The sequence below is a fragment of the Ipomoea triloba genome, chromosome 7 (genome assembly GCF_003576645.1).
Source record: "Ipomoea triloba cultivar NCNSP0323 chromosome 7, ASM357664v1".
Lineage (NCBI taxonomy): Eukaryota > Viridiplantae > Streptophyta > Magnoliopsida > Solanales > Convolvulaceae > Ipomoea > Ipomoea triloba.
The window spans coordinates 2568613-2593421 of NC_044922.1; the positions used below are offsets into that span (position 1 = coordinate 2568613).

Sequence of the window (24809 nt, forward strand, 5' to 3'; positions counted from 1 at the left end):
AGTCACATTTGAAACTAATAAGGTAGTGCAACAATAAATGCAATCTTATTACTGAAATCTTTAATTACATTGTCAAGTTTCGAATTTTCAAATCTTATGCTAAAAATTCTCATTAGAGATACTCGAAATTGAAAACTTATGAATGGTGTTGAGTTATACCACGTTGGCTGCTTGGACTATGAATCTATCATTGATTTGAATTATATTGGGAAATAAGACCAAATCCCGAACACTAACCTCAGCTGACTATAGCCATGACGTATCCGTAGCCTAATGTATTGACTTTCATCCATTTCATTGCTTTCCACGTCTCATTATTCAAGTTATTTTTATCCGGCAATACTCTCTCACTTTTAAGTGTGGTCCTACTTTCACATCACTCAATTTGAAATTCAATTACTATTCACACAACATCTCTACAAATTCAATTAACTTTCTAAAGTGGACCCCAATATCACATCAATTTAAAATATTAACTCAAAACTATTAAAAAAATAAAGTAAAAGTACTACATGGCAACCTTTGTTGTCATTTTGCAGCAAAGGTTGTCATTAGCAAGTTTGCTAAAACAGCAAACTTACTAGCCATGTTTGGTAAATAATTAGCCTATCAGCCAATTTTGGCTTATTTGACCAATATTAGTTGTTTGGTTAATAAGTTTTTTGTAACTTCAAAATGCTAAAATTCAAAAGGCTGCTCAAAGCAGGATTTTCAATTAGTTTTTTTAGAAAAGAAATTATATCAAAAAGCTATCAGCTAACAGCTAATTTATCAAACAACTTTCTACAATCAACTAATATTATCATCAAATCATACCTTCTAACTCAATCAGCCAACATCCATTTACCAAACAGGACCACTATCTTATGTGGCAAACAAAACAATAAAAAAATAATTTTTCTTTTGGCCACCTCACTTAACAAGTGAATCACTTGCTGGGGAGAGGACAACCTTATTATTTTTTAATTGAAATTTCTAAATTATCACACCTACAATAAATATATTTTTCCTTGATAATGGGTTTTGGATAACATATATATAGGGATGAGATCTGGTGCGAAGAATCTCTCAAGTGCAAACATGCAGTGAGATTTGAGTCGTTGATCAGATCTAAATCAACGACTCAAATAAAATAATAATAAAAAACGTGCGTCCTGAAAGGAAGAAGCAAAGTGTAAAATGAGGCACCTTAAAAGTTAGAATGACACATCTTAAGTGTTAAAATGACGAACTTTAAGTCTTAGCATCGTGTACCTTCAGTTTTTAAAATGGTGCACCTTAAGTGTATAACTGACGCACCTTAAATGTTAAAATGGTGCACCTTAACTGTTAAAAGGACACACCTTAAGTTTTGAAACGACGCACTTTAAACTTTAAAATGACGCACCTTAAGTTTCAACAAAAAACACACCGTAATTTCTCAAAATGCATAACTAACACACCTTAAGTATTAAAATGGCGCACCCTAAGTATTAATACGATACACCTTAAGCACAGAAAACACACACATTAAGTTTGAACAATACGCAAAATGACCAAATTACCACCACGTCTTTTTAATCATTTTTCATCCTGGACGTTGATTTTGGCAAGATCAATAGATATCATCTCACCGCGTGTTTCACCCGGACAAAGCCTCCGCATATGATCTCTCTCTCTTACACACCGTTTGTAAGTATATCTAACTTGGAAGTGCACAAATTTATACCATAAGTACATAAGTTTATAAATTAGTAATATAAACTTATGCACTTATAGTATAAAATTTATGCATTTTGTAGTATAAATTTCTGCACGTCAATTTTAAAATTGTTCTAAACTAGATAAAGGGTTAAGATCTTACCTATCTTTTAACCACGTAAAAATATAAAATTAGAAAGTAAAAGTCAGAAATGGAATGGAATATAGTATTACTCTTTCATAATGGGGAAAAACAAAAATTAATGAATGGTCAAATGAAGATCTCAAGCAGTACTTGAATTCACTAGTAGAAAAATGGCAATTCGCTTACATCTCTCTCCCCATTTCATCATCATCACCTTCTATAAATACGAGTAGGAAATGCCATATTCCAGGAACTAAACCCATTTACAAAATCATATGTTTATAAAGCAAAAGAAACCTTAAAAATGGCAAACAGAGTCGGCCAAGGACAGGAAGAGAAGCAGCATGAAAGTCCTCTGCTCACACCCTATAAAATGGGAAAATTTCACTTATCTCATAGGTAAACTACTCTTTCTCTCTCTATCTCTCTTTAATCAAACTAGAGGTGCTACTAAACGTGCAGCCCAAGTCAAATTAGTCGGATAATTTTTTATTTTTTATTTTTTTTAGTCGGATAATTGATTATAAGGTTTCAAGTTTGACTATCCTTTGGAGCTGGTTATTAGCAATTTTTATTTTGAGTCAGTCATGAATAACCTAAGTTGATTTATCTCTGTGTGACCTTTTATTGATTGGGGTCATGAGTCAAGTTTGACCCCTCTACATCTACGTACAAGATCATATCTACCTTCTAACTCTTTGAAATCAACCACCTCATTTTTTCGTAGTCACTATTCGAGGGTGAGCATGGTGTAAATCCTGTAAATTATACAAAAGTGATAAATCACACTAAACAAAAACTCTATACTACCGGCTAAATCAAAAGGGTGTTGGCAAAAATAACGATTTTATAATCCCTTTAGGCCTTTACTATTAAGGGACAAATCTAACCCATTTTCTCATGTTAATGCTTAATACAGAATTGTGTTGGCACCCCTGACAAGGCAGAGATCTTACAACACCATTCCTCAGCCTCATGCCATTTTGCATTACTCTCAGAGAACCACCAAAGGAGGTCTTCTAATAGCAGAAGCTGCAGCAGTTTCTGACACTGCCATAGGGTAATTTTAGCTATTTTTTTTAGTACTACGACTCTATTACAATGTAGTATATGTTCATAACTACTTTATCAACGTACTGAAGTACAAAGAGTCAATACCGCCCCCACTGGGCTCAAACCCATGACCTCCCAATTGGGAGAGCCACTTTGTGCCACTAGACCACAAGATCATTCGCAGGGTGATTTTAGCTAATTGTTTTACTTTAATTAAGCAAGTTTTAGTTTCTATTCATACCTCTCTTCTTTAAAAGTGTTCCTGCGTACTCAATATTTATGTAACCTTGAGTTGCAGATACCCAGATACACCTGGTATATGGACAAAGCAGCAGGTTGAAGCCTGGAAACCCATTGTAGATGCAGTGCATGCTAAAGGTGGCATCTTTTTCTGCCAGATTGGGCATGTTGGCAGAGTCTCAAATACAGGTAATCTTGGCTACATGGCATTTTGTTGTCTGTTGTTAAGAGTCCACGTCGAAAAATAAGAGAGAAAAAAATATGGGTTCATAAGGTCATGCCTTAGACTAGCCAATTAAAACATGATATCAGAGCTTGTTCAGCTGAACATGTCACGCAAAGTTTTATACAACTATCACTTTTCTGCAGATTTTCAGCCTAATGGACAAGCACCCATCTCCAGCACTGATAAGCCATTAAGTCCCGAAAATCAAGCACAGTTTACTCCTCCACGACGGCTAAGGGCAGATGAAATCCCTCGAGTCATCAATGATTTCAGGCTTGCTGCAAGGAATGCAATCCAAGCTGGTAAATTTGATGGGAAAAATCTACAATTTTACCTGTCTGATATGATTCATGGTGTAATAAATTAAATGAACCATATGGTTTGTTCAATTCATTGTATAGGTTTTGATGGAGTGGAGATCCATGGGGCTCATGGCTACCTAATAGAACAGTTCTTGAAAGATGGAGTGAACGATCGAACAGACGAGTATGGAGGGTGTCTGCAAAACCGATGCAGATTTGCTTTGGAAGTGGTTGAAGCTGTTGCAGATGAGATTGGAGGTGAGAGGGTGGGGATAAGGCTTTCTCCCTTTGCTAACTATATGGAATGTGGAGACTCAGATCCAAATGGTTTGGGGGTTTTCATGGCTGAATCCTTGAACAAGTATGGCATTCTGTACTGCCATATGGTTGAGCCCAGAATGAAAACAGTTGGAGAAAAGAGTGATTGCAGTGAGAGTCTTTTGCCAATGAGGAAGGCATTCAAGGGCACTTTCTTGGTTGCTGGTGGTTATGAAAGGGAAGACGGGATCAAGGCGGTGGCCGAAAACAGAAGTGATCTCGTCGTCTATGGCCGCTTATTCTTGGCCAATCCCGATTTACCAAAGCGATTCGAGCTCAATGCCCCTCTCAACAAGTATGACAGAAGCACTTTTTATACCTCAGACCCTATTATTGGTTATAATGACTATCCATTTCTTGAAAATACTGCTTGAGTCTATTCAAACTATGGACAACTTAGTTGGTTTACCTCGCAACAGGTTTCACCTACAAAGAACTCTGCAAGACAGACACCTTTGTCCTTTTATTTGGTATATTTATCTTTATGGTTGCATTTTCCTAATTAGAATACTGTAGTTGTATTGATCATATTGTATCATCTTTTTTATGTTATAAATATATTCCATTGCCACAATGTTCACTGTGAAAGTTCTTATCTTAAATCATTGTTTCAAAATTATTCCTGAAAGTGTAAAGGTTTTAGGAGCAATTGTACTCTCCCACCATTATATCATCAAACCTTTCAAGCTTCATTTCAACATGTTTTTCATTAAATAAATTCAAGCTTCATTTCAACATGTTTTCATTAAATAAATTAGTCTAAATTTTCACTGGCTCAAACCAAAGATAAATAGACAGTTCTTGAGGTGACAAAATGCAAAACTCCATTCTAGCTAGCAAGATAACAAGCATCCATCCAATTAATAATAAATAACATTCTTGCCAAAAACACAAGTCAAAATTCAAAACCGCTACAAATACTCTCAGTAAAGAAAAAGCATAGTAGTTCATAACAGAAGAAATTCAAAATTTGCAGTATGTAAGCTACAAACTCAAAACTTGAGTTATGGAATGATATGATGTGGAAATATGTTTACTTGAAGCACTTTGCATCTAGAAGAGCCTCACCTTCAAAAGGCTCAGCATCCTCGATCATCTGGCTGACCCGCTCCTTCTGAGCTTCATCATTGATGTCTACTTGCTTCCACTCATACAGCTCCATGTCATAGCATTCATCCATAACAAACTTGGGAATTTCTTTCCCGCGGAAAAGCCATAGCCCCTTCACCTTGAATGGGGGCTCTGAGCCGATTACCAACATCTTGCCAAAGGCATACTTGCGTGCCAGATCCATCCTCTGCAGAAAACCACCCACCTTGTTCATGGTTACAAAGGAAACAGTGTTTTCATCATTGTACTTGTAATCACAGAACCAAAGAGAGTATCCCTCTGGATCATACATATCCCAAAAACCTGAAAAATAATGGGAAAAACGGTGGTAAGCTCACCAAAAATGAGGTAGTATTTGACAAAAGCATATAGAAAGGAAGATAAATATACCTTTAATGGCAACCTCACGAAAGTTGGTCTTAGTGTTGGAGTATAGCCTCTTCCACTCATCAAGAATCATCTTGCTTGGAGGCAAGAGATCAAGAGGATTTTTTGGCTTTGGCTTGGGTGCTTCTTCTTCATCTGCCTCATCCTTAGGCTTTGTCTCTTCTTTCTTAGCTTCTTTCTTAGCCTCTTTCTTTGGCTCTTCCTTTTTCGGTTTAGCAGATTCTTTTGGTTGTGCAGGCTTCTTGGATGCAACAGGTGGAACTGATTCTGCTTGTTTAACCTCACCCATTATCTTGACAAATTTCGGTTGATTAACCAATGTCCAGAAATATCTCTCAACATGTGGGAATTCCTTGGTAAAGCTCTTAGTCATGATCCACTTAAATCCAGCACTCAAGTTGCAGATCATAACAATGTCGGCTAGTGTGACAGAATGCCCAACCAAGTAAGTGTTAGAGGCAAGATGGGTGTTCAAAGCAGTAAGCGATCTCTTCAGCGTAGCAATTGCAGCTTCCTCAGCCTTTTTTGACAATGAAAAACAAAATCATGAAACCATTATTGATTCTTGATATTAAATTATTAATACAAGACAGGTTCAACAATGCTAAGTGCATAAGGTATGAATATAGGCAGTCTCACATACCGGAGGCAAATATGTCACAAATCCAAGCCGTGGGTACAACCATTTTGCAATATTAGCATCAATCTCTGTAGCAGAGAAGTCAGTCCATTGTTCAATGTGGCCCTGCCCGACCGAGGATATTATAAAAAATAAATAAAAATAAAAAGCAGTTAAGAAAAAACATATTTCAACAAGTGAATAACAACTGTGTCAAAATTTAAAATAATAAGACTTACATATTCAATCAATGAAGAGCCAAAAAGTGGATTGTCAGGCTTCAGCTTAGCAACTACGGGTTTAGGGAACAGTAAAGGTCAGAATAGAACTCTATTTCAAATTCAGTATATCAAACAAAAATAACACAACTCTCACCATAGCGTGCAATGGCATTGCTCTCAAATATAGGACCATCGGGTGTTTCGAGCACAGGAACCTACACCAGGAAAAAAAATTGGCAGACATTAAACAAATTGCAGGGAAAAAAAATAAAAAACTGATATATCCTTGTGAACTGATGAAATACCTTTCCAATTGGGTTCATCTTAAGAAACTCAGGAGTTTTGTTTGACACACCCATCTGAAAGTTCTTCGTAAGCTCAACTTTCACACCACAGTATTCCGCAACAATGAGTGCCTTGAATGCATTTTTGTTGCCATCGGAAGAATGCAGAACCTAGAAATGCAGAATCAAGAAGACTTCTTATAGCACATAAATCTGAAAGCATACTTTAGCATGGGCTACTTTAGTCAAAAGCATAAAAATAGGGAGCAATATATACCAGACCACTGTAGCACATCGACAAACGTGCAAAATGCAATCACTTATCTATTTTTCCAAAAAATAGATCCAGGTTATTTACAAACTGTATAAAGATATTAAGTCTGTAAGTCTAAAACCTGTTATAAAGGCAGCAATGGGACCACTTCCAGGTTAAACCAAAATCAATCAATAACCAAAAAAAAAAAAAAAAAAAGTAGACTTAATAAACCTATCAAGGGAAGGAAATTAATAAAAATCATAACTTTTAGATGTACAGATTAAATTAAATGATTGAAATATACTCAGATAATTATCTCTTAGTTACTATAAACTTATCAATGTTTGATTTTCTTTAGCCTTCCTGGTCAACCCAGCCATCACAAAAACAGATGCCTTTTGGCATGTTTATAATATCCAAAACAGACCATCTTTGAGTATTTAACAAGCATGTCAATCCCAAACATGCTAATTTTGAAGAATTGTTCTTAGCAAAGATAAAAGTCATTAAACTAACACCATTTGAAGGAAAAAAGCATTACAAATTTGGACAAAAATATAGAGCACAGGACTCAAAAGAGACAACAAATAGAACAAAAAAAGCAGCATTCTTTTCAAACCCAGAAACACAAATTTGTGACGGACATGAATGTGAGGAACAATAAGAAATACAAAGGCGAAACCATAAGCTTTAAACATGCAAAATTCAGCATCTTACCCTCTACCCAGCCGACAAAATCAGCTAAAAAACTGAACTTTAAGCAATCAAAATGATAATACACAATTAATATCCAGATCTACAGCTTAAAATTAAGAATCCATTACAAAGCAAGATCCCTAAGAAACTCACCAGAGCCATGGCTTCAGAACAGAATCTTCCAACACAGTTTTCCCACCACAGCTACCTGAAAAATCAAAATCAAAATTTAAAAAAAAAAAAAAAAAACAAAAAAAAAACAAAACAAAACAAANATTTAAAAAAAAAAAAAAAAAACAAAAAAAAAACAAAACAAAACAAAACAAAATCCCCTCGCTCAAACACTCCACCAAGTCATGCATCCAAATACACTAAAAACCGATAAATGCAATCCCAGATCGGATGAAATTCAGAGAGATTAGCTTAGCGACTTACTTGTTCTGAGAAACCGCCGTAGGCCACTTCACTTGCAGGAGTGGGGTTTAGGGTTTCGATCGAGAGGTCAAAACCGGATACGAATGTGATAAATATATACTACCCGTGTGAGCAGTTCTTTTGATGGGTACCGGAAAAATGTTTATGGAATATGGTGTGTCGGCCGAGGAAAGTGTGTTGAATAAGGGCACTTTAGGAATTTCGCTACTGAACAACTTTCAAAATTGGCAAGTAAACCCCATATTTAGTTTATATTATTTTTTATTATGTTAGATACATAATAATAAATAAATTTGTAAATAATTATATTTCTATACCTAACAACAACAACAATAATAAAATTGGGGAAATTATTTTTTTCTTGGTAGACTCACGGAGTCTTTCTCTGTCCATTTAACGGTCCATGTCCATCCACGTTCGCTCCAGGAGGCACGGGAGTTGGCCTAGGGGAAACCCGGGTTCTCCCAGAATTATTCCCCACAAAGAGAGCTCATTTGTCACTTGAGCTAACCATTGGGTATATTATGTTTTTACTTCTCAAGGTATATTAGTGGTGTAAAATTAGCCTTTACCTTATTAGAGTTGTAAAATTAGTCCATTAATTTATAGTTTTATCTAACAAAAATTATTACTGACTCAGTCTCATTTTATATGTCTAATTTAGTTAACAATATTTGATTTAAATTATATACAATTCAAATTCTCATAGTATTAAGTTTAATATTAGTACATAAAATTTATATTCAAAAACTATATTAGAAGTATTATTAACGGCAAAGAAACAAATTTAAAACTAAAGAAATACTAAAATGAATAAGTAAAAAAAATATTTGACCAATTAATAATAAACGTGACGGGTAAATGGAACGAGGATAATAATTGCTTAACAAAAAAATAAATTGAACGAGCATCTGACTATGAATCACATTTTATCATTGATTATTAAAGTTTTCTAGTTAGGTGCATGACTATGTAATTTGTATCACATTTGGTATTGTCCTCTAATTTTCCAGCCAATTATTACCGGGAATGCTCCTTCCGGAAGAAGCAAATGCAATACTCATTCCATAATCTGACAATAGTTAGATGGGAAATTGGACGGCATGACCAAATGTGATAAAAATTATATAGTCATGCATCTAATTTAAAAATTTTAATAGTCAATGATAAAATGTGATTCATGTATAATAGTTAATTGACTAAAAGTAAAATTTTTTCATGTCAAATCAATGCTCACAAACAAATAACAAATTTCATTATCTAAGACTAAATACTTGTGTAAAAGTCATGAAATTAACTTTACACTACATACATAATTGAGGGACTAAAAATACATAGTTTCTAATATAAAATTTGATGCAATATGTAAGAAGGTAGGGTGCATGCCCTAGTTTACATAATAATCATGTGCACATCAAACCAAGCCAACAGTTAGCTGCCAAACCTATTTTAGCTTACTAGAGAAAACAACTAGGAGCATAATGTATCTCAAATGTCAAAGCCATTATTCAATAGGACATTAGAATATTTTCATTAGTTCAAAATATTTAATTTTTTGGTGATTTTGTACATGTATAGGGAAAAAGAGAGAAAAGTACCTAATAAACCGTTAAATCGTTGTAACTTACTCCTCTACAATTTTGCCAAATTATGTATGAGCTTTTAGAACAAGTGATTTTTCCTTTGTTATTTTTAGCAAGAAAATAAAGGAGAATGGGGAAAGAGATGGTAAGGATTTTAATAATTATTTTCTTTCACGCACTCACTAGGCGCATCAAGGTGATTTCCAATTAACAACCACTCTTAAATTCTTTTTGTTTTTTTCCTTTCTTCCAACTAAGCAATATATGACCCCCCCCCCCCCCAAAAAAAAAAAAAACAAAAACTCATTTTGAAACAAGAAAGTTTACAAAATGTTTTATTTACATGTTGCAAACGATGAATAGGTAAATAAGAATTTAGTTATCGAAGTATACTCGTAAAGATAGGAGAATGATTTGTAAAATATTTTGGAGATGGCTTAAATAATATTTAGGCAGCCTAATATTGAATACCTGCACTTATTAACAAGTACTCACTATAAATTATAGTAGTAAAAGTCTTCTATTTCACATATTTTTCATTTTAATACAAATCCGAGTACCATCCTATTCATTTTCATCGTTCTTTTAAATGCATTCTTGTCCCGACAAACTATCTCTATTATATGCCACTAGTATTTTCGCCCGTGCGTTGCACGGAATGAATTTGTTATAATATTTTAGGAATATTTGGATCGATATACAATTATATAAAGTATAACATCGAATATTATATAGCGCAATTGATTAAATTGGTTGGATTGATTATGTTTTTTGATGTTTTATTTGCTTGAATTAGAGCAAATAATTGTCCAATTACCCGTGCGATTCACAGATAAATTTTTATTTATTTATTTAGATAATAAAATTAAAGAAAATTATTTTAAAAAATCTAATATTGAACATGTACATTTATTTGATTATAAGATTAGTGCAAAAGTATCACTCAATTAATTGAATAATATATGACTTGTTTGTTTACAATTATCTTTAAAAGGTCGATATTTAATACTCCGTATAACTTAAGTAATTATATTATTACAAAAATAAATATGGAAAAATGAGAAATAATTTAACTTTAATTACTACGGAGTATAAAAATAAATTGAACGACCAATATTTAGCTTAATTAACATAATAATTATTAGACAATTATTATTAGTCAATTACACTAAATTAATTATTTTTCGTTAACCGGAATATCAATTCGTATATACAAAAATTATTACTCCGTATTATTATATATTAAATATGTTCGACCTTCTGCAGTGTTCATGTCACACGTGTACTAATTAATTTGATCACAACATCTAAAGTTGTTGAGATGATTGATCAACCTTCTAGTAATAAATATTAATTATGTGATAAGTTAGCTGTTTCGGAAGGAGTTTCGGTTAACTCTACGACTAAAAAGAGCGCGTTCCTGATGGAGTAGTATTTAATAATATAATTAATCATTAATTAATTAATTAATATTTAATTCATATAATTATAATAATATAATTGCCGATTATATTTCCAATGAAATATTAATATATTCATTTAATTTTTCCTAATATTTTAATTTTCTTTTGAATATATTCATTTCCTTTTTCCTTTATTAAAAGAATTATTAATTTTCATTCATTTTTCCTTCATAATTTTTTCCTAATATTTCATTTGTTGGTTACTAATTCTTTTGTAGGGAAAGTTATGCTATATTTCCAGTGAAATATTAATATATTAATTTCGTCTTTCATAATATTTCATTTTCTTTTAAATATATTCTTGATTTAATTTTCAATTCCAATAATATCTCATATTCTTGATTTAATTTTCTACTAATAAATGATGACTTTATGGACGTGATCTTCGTGTATACTTTTTTTTGAAGACAATTTTCGTGTATATATAAATATTACCAATTTTTATTGCACGTACATTACTGCTATTACCGTGTATAAGTGACATTAATATGCTAATATTTGTTACGATTTAATGAAAAAATTAATTTAATAAAATAATATTATGTAAGCAAACAATTCGTGTTAGTAGGTTATTACCATTTGAGAATTGGTTAGAAAATAAAATATAATAAATATTTGATTTAATTTTATAATTAAAACAATTTATTTGCCTTTTTTATTTGCCTAGTATGCATGCATCCACCGTTTTTGACTTGTGTTATTATTTTAATTATTATTCTTATTTTGTATGCAATTTACCTTTTGTAATTAAATCAATAGTTTTATTCGCCTATTACCATATTATCATAAATATAAATGAAATTGGCATGTTATTAGCAATTGACTGATTTTATGAATAAATATATATACGAATAATTAATAAAATAATAAATGAATAAAATAAATGATTTTACTAAAATGCCACTAAGTTTGGGTGGGATAATTTGGGAGGAGGATATTATTATTCATTTTTAAAATTCCTTAGACGGAAGATGGGGTGACATAGAAAAATAATATTATTATTCATTTTTAAAATGCCTTCTATTAATGTGTCTCTTTTTAAAACTCAGAAAATTGAAGATATTTTTGTTAAGTTGTTATATGAATATAAAATGGAATAAGGTTGACCATGTTAGTAGGATATTATCATTTGAATTTTGGTTATAAATGGTTAGAAATTAAAATTAAAATACAATAAATTTTGTCCCAAATAACACTTACCCGTTCCATAAATTACTCATTTTATATATAGAAATAATAGTACATCCGTATTGAAAGAAGGGAAAATATATATTGGTTTTTTTTAATATATATTGGCCCTTCTAGAATATGCGACGTTATATATGTGTGTGATCATTATAAGAGTGATGCTAAATTCTATTTTTTTCTTTTTTCTATTTTTTTTTAAAATTTTGAGTCTTAATTTTTAACTCTTTATTTGGTAATATGTGATTGATTTTTTAAATAATAGTATTTGATTAATTAATAAATTAATAAAATATTAAAAAAAAAACTTAAACGCATGATGCGTTCAATCAATTTATAGTATCAATGATTCAAAATGATTTTATTGTGATGAACGTTATGAGATAAAATTAGAAAAAGAATGTCATTATTCATTTTAAAAATACCTTCTGTTAATGTGTCTCTTTTTAAAACTCATAAAATTGAAGATATTTTTGTAAAGTTGTTATATGAATATAAAATGGAATAAGGTTGACATGTTAGTAGGATATTACCATTTCAATTTTGGTTATAAATGGTTAGAAATTAAAATTAAAATACAACAAATTTCGAATATTATTTCAATTGAAATGGATTTGCACGGAATGGATATAACCAAAATTGAAATGGTATTCAAAATTGAAATATAATAAATTTCGAATATTATTACCATTCCGTGCTAATTGTATTGTATTTGTATTTCAATTTTGAATACCATTTAAATTTTGAATACCATTTCGAATACCATTTCAATTTTGGTTATAAGTGATTATAAATGGTTAGAAATTAATATTAAATTGTATGGTAATGATTTTATATATTACGACGTGTACCGCAGGACTTTATCAATTTATTATTTATATATTTGATATATACATTGAAAGCATGCGTTACCATGTTTGGATTGTTTTGACAACATAATATTATTGTTTAAAAAAAAAAAAAGACAACATAATATTATTGTAACACTTGAAAAGTCGTCAAAATAAGTTGTAAATAAATTTTTAGAAGATTATACAATTAAGTGAATTAACATAATAGAATAAAGTAATAATGCAATACACCAAAAATATATGGTTAGTTTCAATTACTCGTCTTCTCGGGATGTTGTAAACTACTCACCACAATCTACCCTATATCCACAGGCTTCGTTACTCGGGATCCCATTCTTTCCTCCCGTCTTTTGCCGCGTCATCTCCAAAACTTTTATGTGAGAATTGGAATGCACTGCAGCTGAAAAGGTAGGGCTAATGTGAGAATTGGAATGCACTGCAGCTGAAAAGGTAGGGCTAAACCACAATAGCAAATATAATTAAGGAAATGAAATTATAAAATTAACTAAATGTATTTCATAAATATTTAAGAATTAAGGATGTGACTAAACCACAATATATTAAGAACCCTGATCCTAATATATGCTATCAACGTAATGCTATCAACGTTGGGTGATAACCTCCACCGCATCACCAATCCGGTACCCCACCATGTTTACAGTACTCATGGTTGTTGATTTTCCAGGAGAAACCGATTTTAAGAGATAGAGAGAAAAGAATAAAAGTAAAATCCGGCTCAAAATTCACAGGGAATACGAATTATGATTATAAGCAATAGTTTATATAGAAAATAAGGAAGAGAGAGAGATAGAGGTGAAAAAGGTAAGAAATTAAGAGGGGTGGAGATGGGGGAGTAGTTTAGAAAATTTGGCTGATTAGTAGGAGAAAAAAAAAAGAAAAATATAATTACGCTACTGTTATAATTTATTACATAAAATTAATATAGCAATATGTTATAATTTTGTAGAACCAATTTGACTATTGTTATAAGAACGGAGATCCAAGAATAAGGCTAATTTATTACCGTGTTCACACTTAACTATGTAATCAATCCAATTATTCAATTACCAAAATTTAACCATAATAGGCACTAACTGATTTTATATAATAAATTAATAAATAAATAAATAAAATAATTGATTTTACCAAAATGCCCTTAACTTTGGGCGGGAAACTTTGGAAGGAGGATAATGCTTTTATATATAGTATAGATAGATATAGATTTAGTCAACTCTTCTCTTTTAAACTTCTACTTCCAAAATTATGATTTACCCCACGTATACGTTACGCAATGATTTTGATCCAATCTCATTGAGCTTATAGTTCTGATTTTTCTAAGGAAAATTATTTTTGATTCTTACCAAGTAAAACTGTAAAAGTATGTTGCTGTTACATCCTCGTAATTGACACTGTAAAACACGCAGACAATTCTCGTTGAAATTCACGGTCAAATTCGACTCGCAAACGAGTTTGACGGCACAACTACTCTGACCTTTGCTTCTTTCAAAAGAAAAATTTTCTCTTTGATTTGGCCTCAGCTTTGCAAGAACAAGAGGAGCAAAAGGAACAGAAATGAAAGGGGATTATTGTTTGGTGCTCATGCGACCTTCGATATTGTCGGTAGTTTTCTCAGTTTTTCTGTGGTTCATTCCAGGTTTGCCTCTTTGCCTCCTGATTCTCGAATCCCAGTTCAGATTGATGGTTTTTTTGTTTGATTTGGTTTGATGGGGTTTGTGGGATTGGAATGATTGTTCTGCTAATTATGAATCTTGATTATTGATTGTGGTTTTAGAGGCAAAGATTGGATCTTTTCTGTGGTTTATACTTGAAATATGTTTGGTTTTAGCATAGTTGACATTGTGGATGCAAATATTGTGTGGTTACTTCATCTTCAAATGTTAGTTTGACATTAACCCCTAACCCCTAACCCCCTGGCATGAGCAGAGGTGAATTCAGCCTAGGGATGAGTAGGGATGACAACAGATAGGATGACGAGTGAAACCCACAGCCCGAGAAGGAATGTGGACCGGATAAACTTCATGTAGTGATCCTAGTTAGCAAAGGATTACAAGTAGATAAATCAGTTTAGGTTGTTTATATCTAAATGACTCAATAATAAGCCGCTCCCATTAAGAGTTGAATCAGTAATATTGTGGCTACAAAGTCAACAATTTTATCAACTTGACTGGGGTTGTCCCGGGTATTTGCCCGTTTTAGTGATTCTTGAAGCTGAATACATTTAGAACTAGCCGAATGGTGTTATGTTGTCTACTCGAATCTGATTATCAGTCCTTTAAGCGTTCGGGAGGGTCAGGTACCTGTATTGCCTTATCTCTGATTCAGCCTCCTTTGGTGGAGGTTAGGAAGGAAGGGAGAGGGGGCGGGGCGGGTTTGGGGCAGGTTTTTCTTCCCTTTCACTGAAGGTAACATTATGTCAAATCTAGTTTGTTGATGGAACTTCAGAAAGCTGTCAGATTACTGTTCTTATCACTGTTATTTTGTGATTTTGCAAACATAGGTTTAGCTATGAAGTATTCACCTTTCAGAGGCTCTTATTTCCAATAACCATTTGCCAGTAACCGATTATAACAGCTTTCTTTAGACTGAGCTTCTGCATGGTTTTATACTTATATTTCGTGTTCTCATTTCTGTTCTCAAGGGTTGGAACCGAATAGAACAGCTTTCTTTAATTTAGATTGAGATTCCCGCAGTTCGATATTGATTTCGTGTTCCCATTTCTGTTCTAAAGGGTTGGCAGATGTCTCAGCGCCAGCAAATTCCGGAACAGAATCTCCAAACCATTCATCCAAGAAGTCCACCGCGCTGGTTGTCCTTGGCGTGTGCCTCGGGGTGTTATCCCTCGTTGGAGGGGCAGTGATCGTCTTCAAGTTTTGGCAGAGGAAGAGGAGAGAAGAACAGCACGCCCGCCTGCTAAAGCTCTTTGAAGAAGACGATGATCTTAACGTTGAGCTGGGAATCTGAGGTTGAACTTTCCTCGTCCATAGCATAATTATGCCTCGCCAAGATTTGTTATTCTTTTTCTTCTTCTTTATGTGCATTTTAGCTGCCTCTGAGGTTTACAGATCTGCATTTACAAGTCTTGTGGTTGTGCATAGATGAATAGCAGTATATGTAAGAGTTTGCAGACATTTCTTTTTCAAGGTTATCGAAATACTTTTTAGAATTTTATGCTTTACGTTTCTCGTTTGTAAGATGTACAGTAAGACCGAGTAGATATACAATATATAAACATAAATGTCTAGTCCAACTATCTGCTTAAACTTTTAGTTGAGACGAAACATATCATTCAGTTTGTTGTTTGGCATTGCCATTGAAATTTTGGAAACATGTGTGCGTTTTGTTCCATTCTTTAGTTTTCCGTTCTCTATTCTCTTTACCAAACCACATATATTTCTTTAGTTTTCCGTTCTCTATTCTCTTTACCAAACCACATATATGGACAAGTAAACATATTGTGGGTTTGTTTTTTCTTCCAGTTTTTCATTTTTTCATAAAAGTAATGAGTTTTTCCTGCTAGTAGATGCACTTAAAGTTGTATATGTCCAAAAAGTTGTACACAAAAATAAAGCAAAAAGAGATCCTTAAACCTCAAAAAGTGCATAGATACAACAAGAGAACTAGCCAAAAACCATACAAAGCTGCCAAGCCAGGGTTATAATTAGATGGGCCTAAAGTATAGTACATGCAGAAAAGCATGATGAATAGTGAAGACAGAGAGTGGAGCAGAAAAATCTGGGCAAAACCATCAAAGAAAAAGTTTTTTAAATTTTTTTTTTAATTTACGGAAAAACTCATAGTCACTATCGAATGTGCGCTCAAGTGAAATTCGACTTGTGATTCTAGTAGATTACAAGGAGGTAAATCAACTAAGTTGTTCACAGCTAAACAATTCAAACAAAAAATGTCAACTTCAACGGTTAGTTAAATTTAAAATATTGTGATTACCAAACCAACTGTCAGGGTTTGGCCAGGTTGCCTCTGATCTAAAGCAAAAAAAAAAAAAAAAAATCTTAATTGTATAACAGTTAGCACCAACAAATCCTTCTAGCAGATATCAAAGCTGAAGATAAAGAATTAGTGTAGATTAATAGGCCAAGAAGGCTAACTTCAACATCCTATATTGATGTGGCGATTATGCATTTGAAATGTAATGCTAGTTGTTATACAAGTATACAATATATATAAATACAATAGCATATTCACTGTACGCGATAGTTTTTAGTGTAAAAGCAAATGCTTAATCTCTACATTTGCTAACAAAACAATTGAATTAGTTGTACTAAAAAAAAAAGAAAAAAAACAATTGAATTAGTTTCTTAAATGTCATGGAGTATAAGATTTGGTGTAAAAAAAAAGGCTTAGATAACATTAGCTAACAATAAATGTTGAAAAAACTTGCACTTCATATCACAATTTTCAATCTTCATTTTTATTCCTACTCCATTATTGTGTATATTAGTTAATATTTTTATTATTTTTATTTTTAGATAATGAGGGAAACCAATGCTCCCTATTCAATTGTGTGTTTATTAATTATTGATTCTATAAGCTCAATCACGTACGCAAATTCTCTTATGAAATCATCTCACAGATTCTCATCCGTGAGACAAGTTGAGTTTTTGATAAGTATTACATTTTTTACATAAGTATTATAATTTTTATCATAGAATCATAGTTTGTTTTATCCTTAGAAACTTAGGTTATAACGCTCCTAACACACTAAAGGGAGGTAGCAAATAAGGTTTTAAGGATAGTGTGGTACCACACGACTCAAACTAACCTAGCATTCTATCCTTTCGTGTTTTTGTGCTTGTTAAATTCGTGAAAATAATCTTTTCATAAAATTATATTCCTAACAAAATATATATGCGACCGTCTCAACCATAATTTTTTTTAAAAGAAGAGTAGATTAGTCAGAAAGTAACAGTTTATCGTTCAACACACGCAATAAGGCATTAAGTGGTCCAAAGTAAATGGTGTGAATACATAAATAGTTTGCTACTCTCATTGGAAGTTTTCCATTTTTATCCATAGATTCCTTTTTCATTATATTTTGGTTAAATTCAAAATTGTATCTCTTGTTTTCTTTTTCTTCCGTTCAAGTTCACATAGGTCAAAACTTTCAAGGATAATGCAGTCATTTAACGTGGAGTCCACGTTTTCCTATCATTTTTTATAATTTTTTTCAAAAATCATTTATTTTATAAGTTTGAGTCCTAAACTTAAAGGTCACATCGTTCTTTGCAAACAGACGGCGAAATTTCCTCGCTCTGATCTTCAAGGCTACTACACCTTAGCTCGACAAGGTAGTGAAGAGGTAAGTCACGGTAAATCGGTAATTCAAAGGTCCCACTGTTTTGTCCTAGAAACGGGAGGAAAATATAAAGCAGGATATGCTTCAACGAGCCTATAGGCCCAAATGTTTGTACACTAATAATATCTACAATAAGATCAAATACACACCTCTCGTTTTCGTCCTTGATAAGAATCAAACTCAATATTCTGGGGCTGCTAACAAAAGTTTTCTATTGCTTTTTTATAAACCTAAAATGGAATATATATGTGTGTGTGTCTCATTTGCTTTTTGCATGCTTTTTAAGAAATTAAAGTAAATGTGATGTGTTTTCTAATTATGCCCCCAACTTTTTCACTTTTGAAAATAAAAGCAATAAAGAAATAAAAAGTCATAAGGGTAAATTAGGAAAAGTAGAATGATGGTGTTAGTTCAATTTTAGAAAGAGGACAACATTTTGGAACAAACTAAAAAGGAAAGTAAGACATATAAAATGGGATAGAGGGAGTAGTAGATATAGTGTAATTCACTAGTAAGTCTCACTATCTGTTTAAACAGTCAATTGAGATAAAACACGTCTAATAATATACACTTATGACTCTAGATGCTCATAATTCCCTTCAAATGTTAAATACCTTTTTTTTTTTTTAAATAATAATAATAACTTCTCACAAAATAAAAATGTTACACAAAACATTATGTACTCAACCAAACCGAAATAGGATGAGAAATAAAATAAAATAAAATTTACTCAATATTTCTTAATTGAAATGATGTGTTATAATAATCTCAATTTGTACAACTATGACTAAGTTTAACTTTCCCAAAAAACAAAGAACAAAAGCATTAAGGTACTATACTTTAAAGGTACCATGGACTTTCCAATATAATGAAAATATATGGATGCTATAGTAGAATATAATGAGTTAATTACCATCACCTCTAAAAGACTCTTCCCATTTGAATTGACTAATAATTTAAACCTATTCCGCCAATAGTTTAGTACTTGAGTTTGAATGTCTAACCTTAATAGAAAAGTAAAACAGTGACATCATATCACTCCTAAAATGTCATGCCTTGTTCCGAAAGGAATTACTGACTAGGTGAAGCATTATTATAGTACCAGAAGGTTACGGGTTTAGTTCCTGCCAACACCATTTCAGTCGAGTTCGTCGCACAAGGTCTTCTTAATACGATTTACTTTGTCACTTTGGGTTGTAAATTATTACACTAGAGCGGGATTCACTCAATGCGCACAATCGAATAGCGGTTACGAATTTCTCTCGTCATATAAGATTTTATTCTCTACTCCTAATATACCTTTATCTAGATATGCATAATGCACCAAAGGAAAAAAAGAAAAAAAAAACTTTTGTATTTTACCTAGTGAGTTGTTTTAATTAGCCTTTTACCTATGACTTGTTTGGTTGTTTAGTTCAAATTTAGGAGTTTACAAATGGTGTGTTATGTGAACAAAGACAAATTATTATAGGAATTGAAATTTTAAGAATAGTTATAAATTGTTTTTTGTTTTATAATTATTGTCTAAAAATACACACACACACCCCACCCCCCCCCCCACCCCCTCCTCTCCCTCCCCCAAAAACACACACACACAAAGTATTGATGGTTGTGATAAATTAGAAAAAAATCAATGATACTTATTGGTGTATTTTTCCATAATATAAACCAAAAAAAAAAAAAAAACAAATCATTACAAAAAAAATAAAATAAAAAAATCATCTAGCTCACTTCGGTTTAGCGAATAAAGGCGAAATGAAGATATATAGCTTGTTGGCTATCTTCGTCTCACCAGGTAAAGGCAACATTTCGTATTAAGTTAAAGAGTATAATTACACTTTCGTGTTAAGTTAAAGAATTTATTTAATCATTTTTTTTCTCTATGAAATTTAATTCTCATTCACATCGATGGCCAACGGATCGTTAGACTTTTCTTCAACCAACTCAATTAAAATGTCACCAACTATAAATTTATAATTTTAAATTGAAAAAAAAAAACCATTGTTGTAATTCATCATTTTAATATTTAAAAAATTCTTGAACAAAACTCCAAGTTTCTAAAATAAAGCTAGTCTAGGATTAAGAGTTGACAGAAAAAATGGTAAAAATAAAAAATAAAAACAATAAGCTAGATAGGAGCTAGCAGAGTAGCAGGCGTGAGAAATTTCCACTGGAAATCGTGACTTGCACGTTATGACTTTTTACCACCCTTCTACATTATCACTGTCAAATACAGAGTATCAACTTTTTAAAACACAACTATATGATTTGATTATTAAGGGATAATATTATTGATGGTTATATTTGTTTCAAATGTTCTCCTTATATTTGAACTCTTAGGCTCACCTTATTCTTCTCTGTATAAGGAGGCATCTGACGCATAGTTCAACTGGTTAACCAATTCAAAATAAGTTGAAAAGTTTTGATTGGTTAGCCGTCGCAAAGTATATAGCATGAACTGTATCATGGATTAAAAAAAAAAAGGCATCATTGTGACATTAATATACAAACATTTGAAGGTTGTAGGCCAGTTGAGCAGGCATGGGGACTGGAGAGGTTTTAAGCCGCATCTCACAATTTACTTCATTTAGGATATTTTCTTGTAATATATTATTTCAAACTTTCAATGAGTAGAAATTCTCTATTTGTTATATTTTTTTAATGAGTGAAATGAATAAAAAACATATCAACTGGCCCATATATATATATATATCCCGAGGCATTGCACATAAATTATTATCAAATATATATTCTTATTTTGTTGGTCAAAATTCATAATAATATTATACAAAGCGAATTAATTCATATCAATTTATTTTTCTACTTTTGGGATGAAACGTGTCTCTGTCCTGCTTCCAATGCTTACTCTAATTTAGTAGAAATTAATTAATATCTCCAACCGTTTTAATCATCTATATTTTGACACTTAAAACTTATCATTGACTTGGTGCATTGTACGTTACATGTAAATTGTGACATCGTCGCACCAATATAGTCTGTTGTCACGAGTGGTTGAATATTATACCTTTCAAAGATGATTATAAAATGCGGACTCCTAGCTAAGTCTGATCAACATGCATGCATTGCCAGAGGTCTCAGTTCAAATCTTAGAAATGCTATTATCTTAACGAGGCGTTTGGTTGAAATGAAGGAATTAGGTAAGAAAGTAATTGCAATTTCATGAGAATTTAAATTCCAATGTTTGGTTTGCAGAAATAAAATTACTGGGAAAGTGGGAATGTTTGGTATACATGGGAATTGAAAAAGAATAAGTGGTATAAAGTCCAAAATGCCCATTATTATTATTATTATAAACCATGCAAATTTTCAATCACTATTGCATATAAATAAAGAATTCATTCGCTATTATAAACAAAGTTAACAAATACACAACTCACGCATTTCACTGTTGCATAGATCAGCACACAGAATGAACATTATACAACACACCCACCATCAATGCACAAAATGAAAATTTTGTTGTTCAAAATTTAGGCAAATACGCTACATACACATATCAAATTTAAATACTTGAGAATACACAATTGATTAAAGTTGGCCTAAAATGATTATTGCTCATAAATGGCGTTCTCGGTTGACCGTAGTCAAAAAATAATGCACGCTATAATCTAGAAGGGAAGATCAAGCCTCAATTTTAAATTAAAAAAGGGATGGGTAATTTTGTCTCAGAATTACCTTTTTTTTTTTCGTCCTAAAATCTACGGAATTAAAATCCCGAGGGGCCATGAGATTCTAATTCCATGAAAATGAGGGAATTGCAATTCCGTGAAATTACAATTCCCTCCAAACGAAGGAATTTAGTTATCTTCGTAATTAGGTGGAATTAAGTGGGAATGGAATTGTAATTTCCTCCAACCAAACGCCCTGTAAAAGTTAAAACCTATGGGAACATATGAAATAATTTTACTTCTTAAAAGTACAATATCAAAGACAACCTCAGTCGAGTTGGCCAGCTCCATTACAGTGTAATGTGCATTTCGATCGAGTTGGCCAGTTCCAAGGCTCACGAGCTTTGGCTAGTCGACATATATGCCAAACTTCTTTTTTTTTTTTGAATACTATTGACTCATATATGCCAAACTTTTAAAAAGCTAATTATTTTTCTAAAATAGTTTAGATACTTTGAACAAACATTAATATGTTATTAAAGTTAATAATAATTATTTTTTCTAAAATAGTTTAGATACTTTGAACAAACATTAATATAAGTTATTAAAGTTAATAATAACTAATAAGTTCAAATAAATATGTGTGATATAGCAACTAGGCAGTTGCACCCATACTCTCGACCCTCACTTACTAGGAAAGGGCAATGGGGGTAAGTCTTATATTACACTTCGGTTATAATTGTGTATTATCTAAAAACATAATAAATGTGAATGAAGGTTATACCACTGATTTATGTCTGTTTTTTGTATATTATGCTATAAAAGTTGTATTACATAATATTTTAAACAAATATACCCCTACCGTTATAACTTCCGTTACCTTTTCCACTATTGTTACCTATTTTTTACGCATCGCGCATAAGAAAAAACTAGTTAGACTAACAAAAGTAAAAGGTCAATCTTGCGCTAATAGTAATATAAATATAATATTCCATCATTTATGAGAAAAAAAAGAGCCAACTTTAACTTTCTAATTACTGAGGAAAACTGTTTTTTTTCTATTAAAAAGATACAATCATACAAAGTGAACCGTAAGTTTTTAGTTTGAGATCAAAAGACGTCAATAATATACACCGTTGAATCAACCCATTGCATCCATTCTTATCTTCTCCCTACTCATAACTATCTCAGTATGGAACAAAATCTAATCTATTTGGATGTTAATTCCTTATTAATACCCTAAGCTAACTAAACTTGCCAAACATAAAATCCAATTTTAATGTAAAAACCCATGTAACCAAACAACATAAATTTCTTAATGTTACTGTGCATTATGAACATGAATTTTGTGTATTATGTTAAATGTTTATGTGTCTTCAACTATATAATTCTGTACATTATGAACATGAATTTTGTATTTTATGAAATCAAATTCTATATATTGCCCATATATGAGAGCAAAATATCGTTTCGAGCCCTTCAGCATTTTCCTATCAATAGAGTTGCAATTGCCTTCTAGCAACCAATATACATCAAGTGAGTGGAGAAGCATGATTCTCATATTAGAAAGTTATATATGGATTTAATTTTTGTCATCAAATATAGTCAGGAAAGAACGAATTAAAATATTTAAAATTAATAAAAAAAAAATTCATCTACCTTTTGAATGGTCGTAAATATGTGTTTCTTTAGCGGCAGAATACCATCAAGAGGATTATATTATTTTCTTTATCAAAATCATGAAGGCCCAACCAAGAAAATTGAGAAAATGTAACCGCGCCATTTGGTCAGAGATATGAAGTTTGGAAAGAAAAACTAGGATCGAGTCTTACCAGCAGCAATGTAGGAGAAACCTTTCAAAGTCGGAGACTCCGTGTGTGCAATAATAAGCAAATGTCTAATCTCTATCGGGTCGGGACGTGGGACTCTTGGGTAAATTCCCCATACTTTGAGTAAAAATACAACATCCATAAGGTGTGGATGAGATAGCGCGAGTCTCTTCCCTTTTAACTAGATCAAGGCCTTGGGATTGAAGAAAACTTGTGGTAAATATTGTTGTGTATTTTTTGGACAAAACTTACCAAAATTATTAGCAACAACGAATTATTTTAGTTTTCTAAAATTGAAGAGAATTAAGTGCAAAGACTAAGAACCATCCAATTTTTGCCACAATTTAGAAATGTGTCTCACACATAACTTATTTACATATTCTCTAAGTCTAAGCTAAGCAAGATGTCAGTTCTAAGTACTAAATTAGATGCTGATGATGATATGATTCCAAGTATAGCAAATCCCTATCTCTCTTTTTTATGTTAATTATATTCTGTATTTTATGTGTACAAATACATTCATATATAAGAAAACTATATATTTACATTAATGAATTGAACCCATAGATGGCTTGTAAGAAAACTATTTACATTAATATTCAATAATGTTGTCGGTAGAATGTCACTGTCACTTTATCCTAGATTTACGATACGTTGTAACGAAAATTGGAAAAGCACTCCACATGAGAGAGGATGGAATCAAAGAAAAAAAAAATCTTAAAACACAAAGGAAAGAGAGAAAGTACCCAACATTTTCTTAGGTGACATTTAGGTGGAGAGCACCAAATTAAATTAAAAACCCTAATTCTCCCCCCCTTCCAAAAAAACTGAAATTGTCATGCCATGTCTGCCCTTCACCCCACCCCAATGAGACCAACCAAGGCCAGCTTAGATGTGTGCATGTTGTGAGGGGCAGTTTGGTAAAGTTGAAAAGGCAGAAACTCTTTGCTGTTCTTGGTAAG

General features: G+C 32.0%; 3 protein-coding genes across 3 annotated transcripts; 2 read left to right on the forward strand and 1 right to left on the reverse strand.

Annotated features, from left to right (window-relative positions):
- The first annotated feature begins 2073 nt into the window (after positions 1 to 2073).
- LOC116025057 (12-oxophytodienoate reductase 2-like) lies at positions 2074 to 4658 on the forward strand. The gene is made up of 5 exons (XM_031266120.1): positions 2074 to 2224; positions 2745 to 2885; positions 3177 to 3307; positions 3488 to 3646; positions 3746 to 4658. Exons 1-5 carry the CDS (start codon positions 2130 to 2132, stop codon positions 4336 to 4338), a joined length of 1119 nt encoding a protein of 372 aa, XP_031121980.1. The 5' UTR covers positions 2074 to 2129; the 3' UTR covers positions 4339 to 4658.
- Positions 4659 to 4771: 113 nt separating this feature from the next.
- LOC116025056 (elongation factor 1-gamma 2-like) lies at positions 4772 to 8064 on the reverse strand. Its single transcript, XM_031266119.1, has 8 exons — positions 7973 to 8064; positions 7691 to 7745; positions 6607 to 6756; positions 6456 to 6516; positions 6320 to 6372; positions 6105 to 6206; positions 5465 to 5981; positions 4772 to 5377 (listed from the first exon to the last, which is right to left on the reverse strand). Exons 2-8 carry the CDS (start codon positions 7697 to 7699, stop codon positions 4998 to 5000), a joined length of 1272 nt encoding a protein of 423 aa, XP_031121979.1. The 5' UTR covers positions 7700 to 7745; positions 7973 to 8064; the 3' UTR covers positions 4772 to 4997.
- A 6456-nt stretch (positions 8065 to 14520) lies between these two features.
- On the forward strand, positions 14521 to 16418 carry LOC116024820. Its single transcript, XM_031265821.1, has 2 exons — positions 14521 to 14708; positions 15804 to 16418. The coding sequence occupies exons 1-2, from the start codon at positions 14627 to 14629 to the stop codon at positions 16034 to 16036; spliced, it is 315 nt and encodes a 104-aa protein (XP_031121681.1). The 5' UTR covers positions 14521 to 14626; the 3' UTR covers positions 16037 to 16418.
- The last annotated feature ends 8391 nt before the right edge of the window (positions 16419 to 24809 follow it).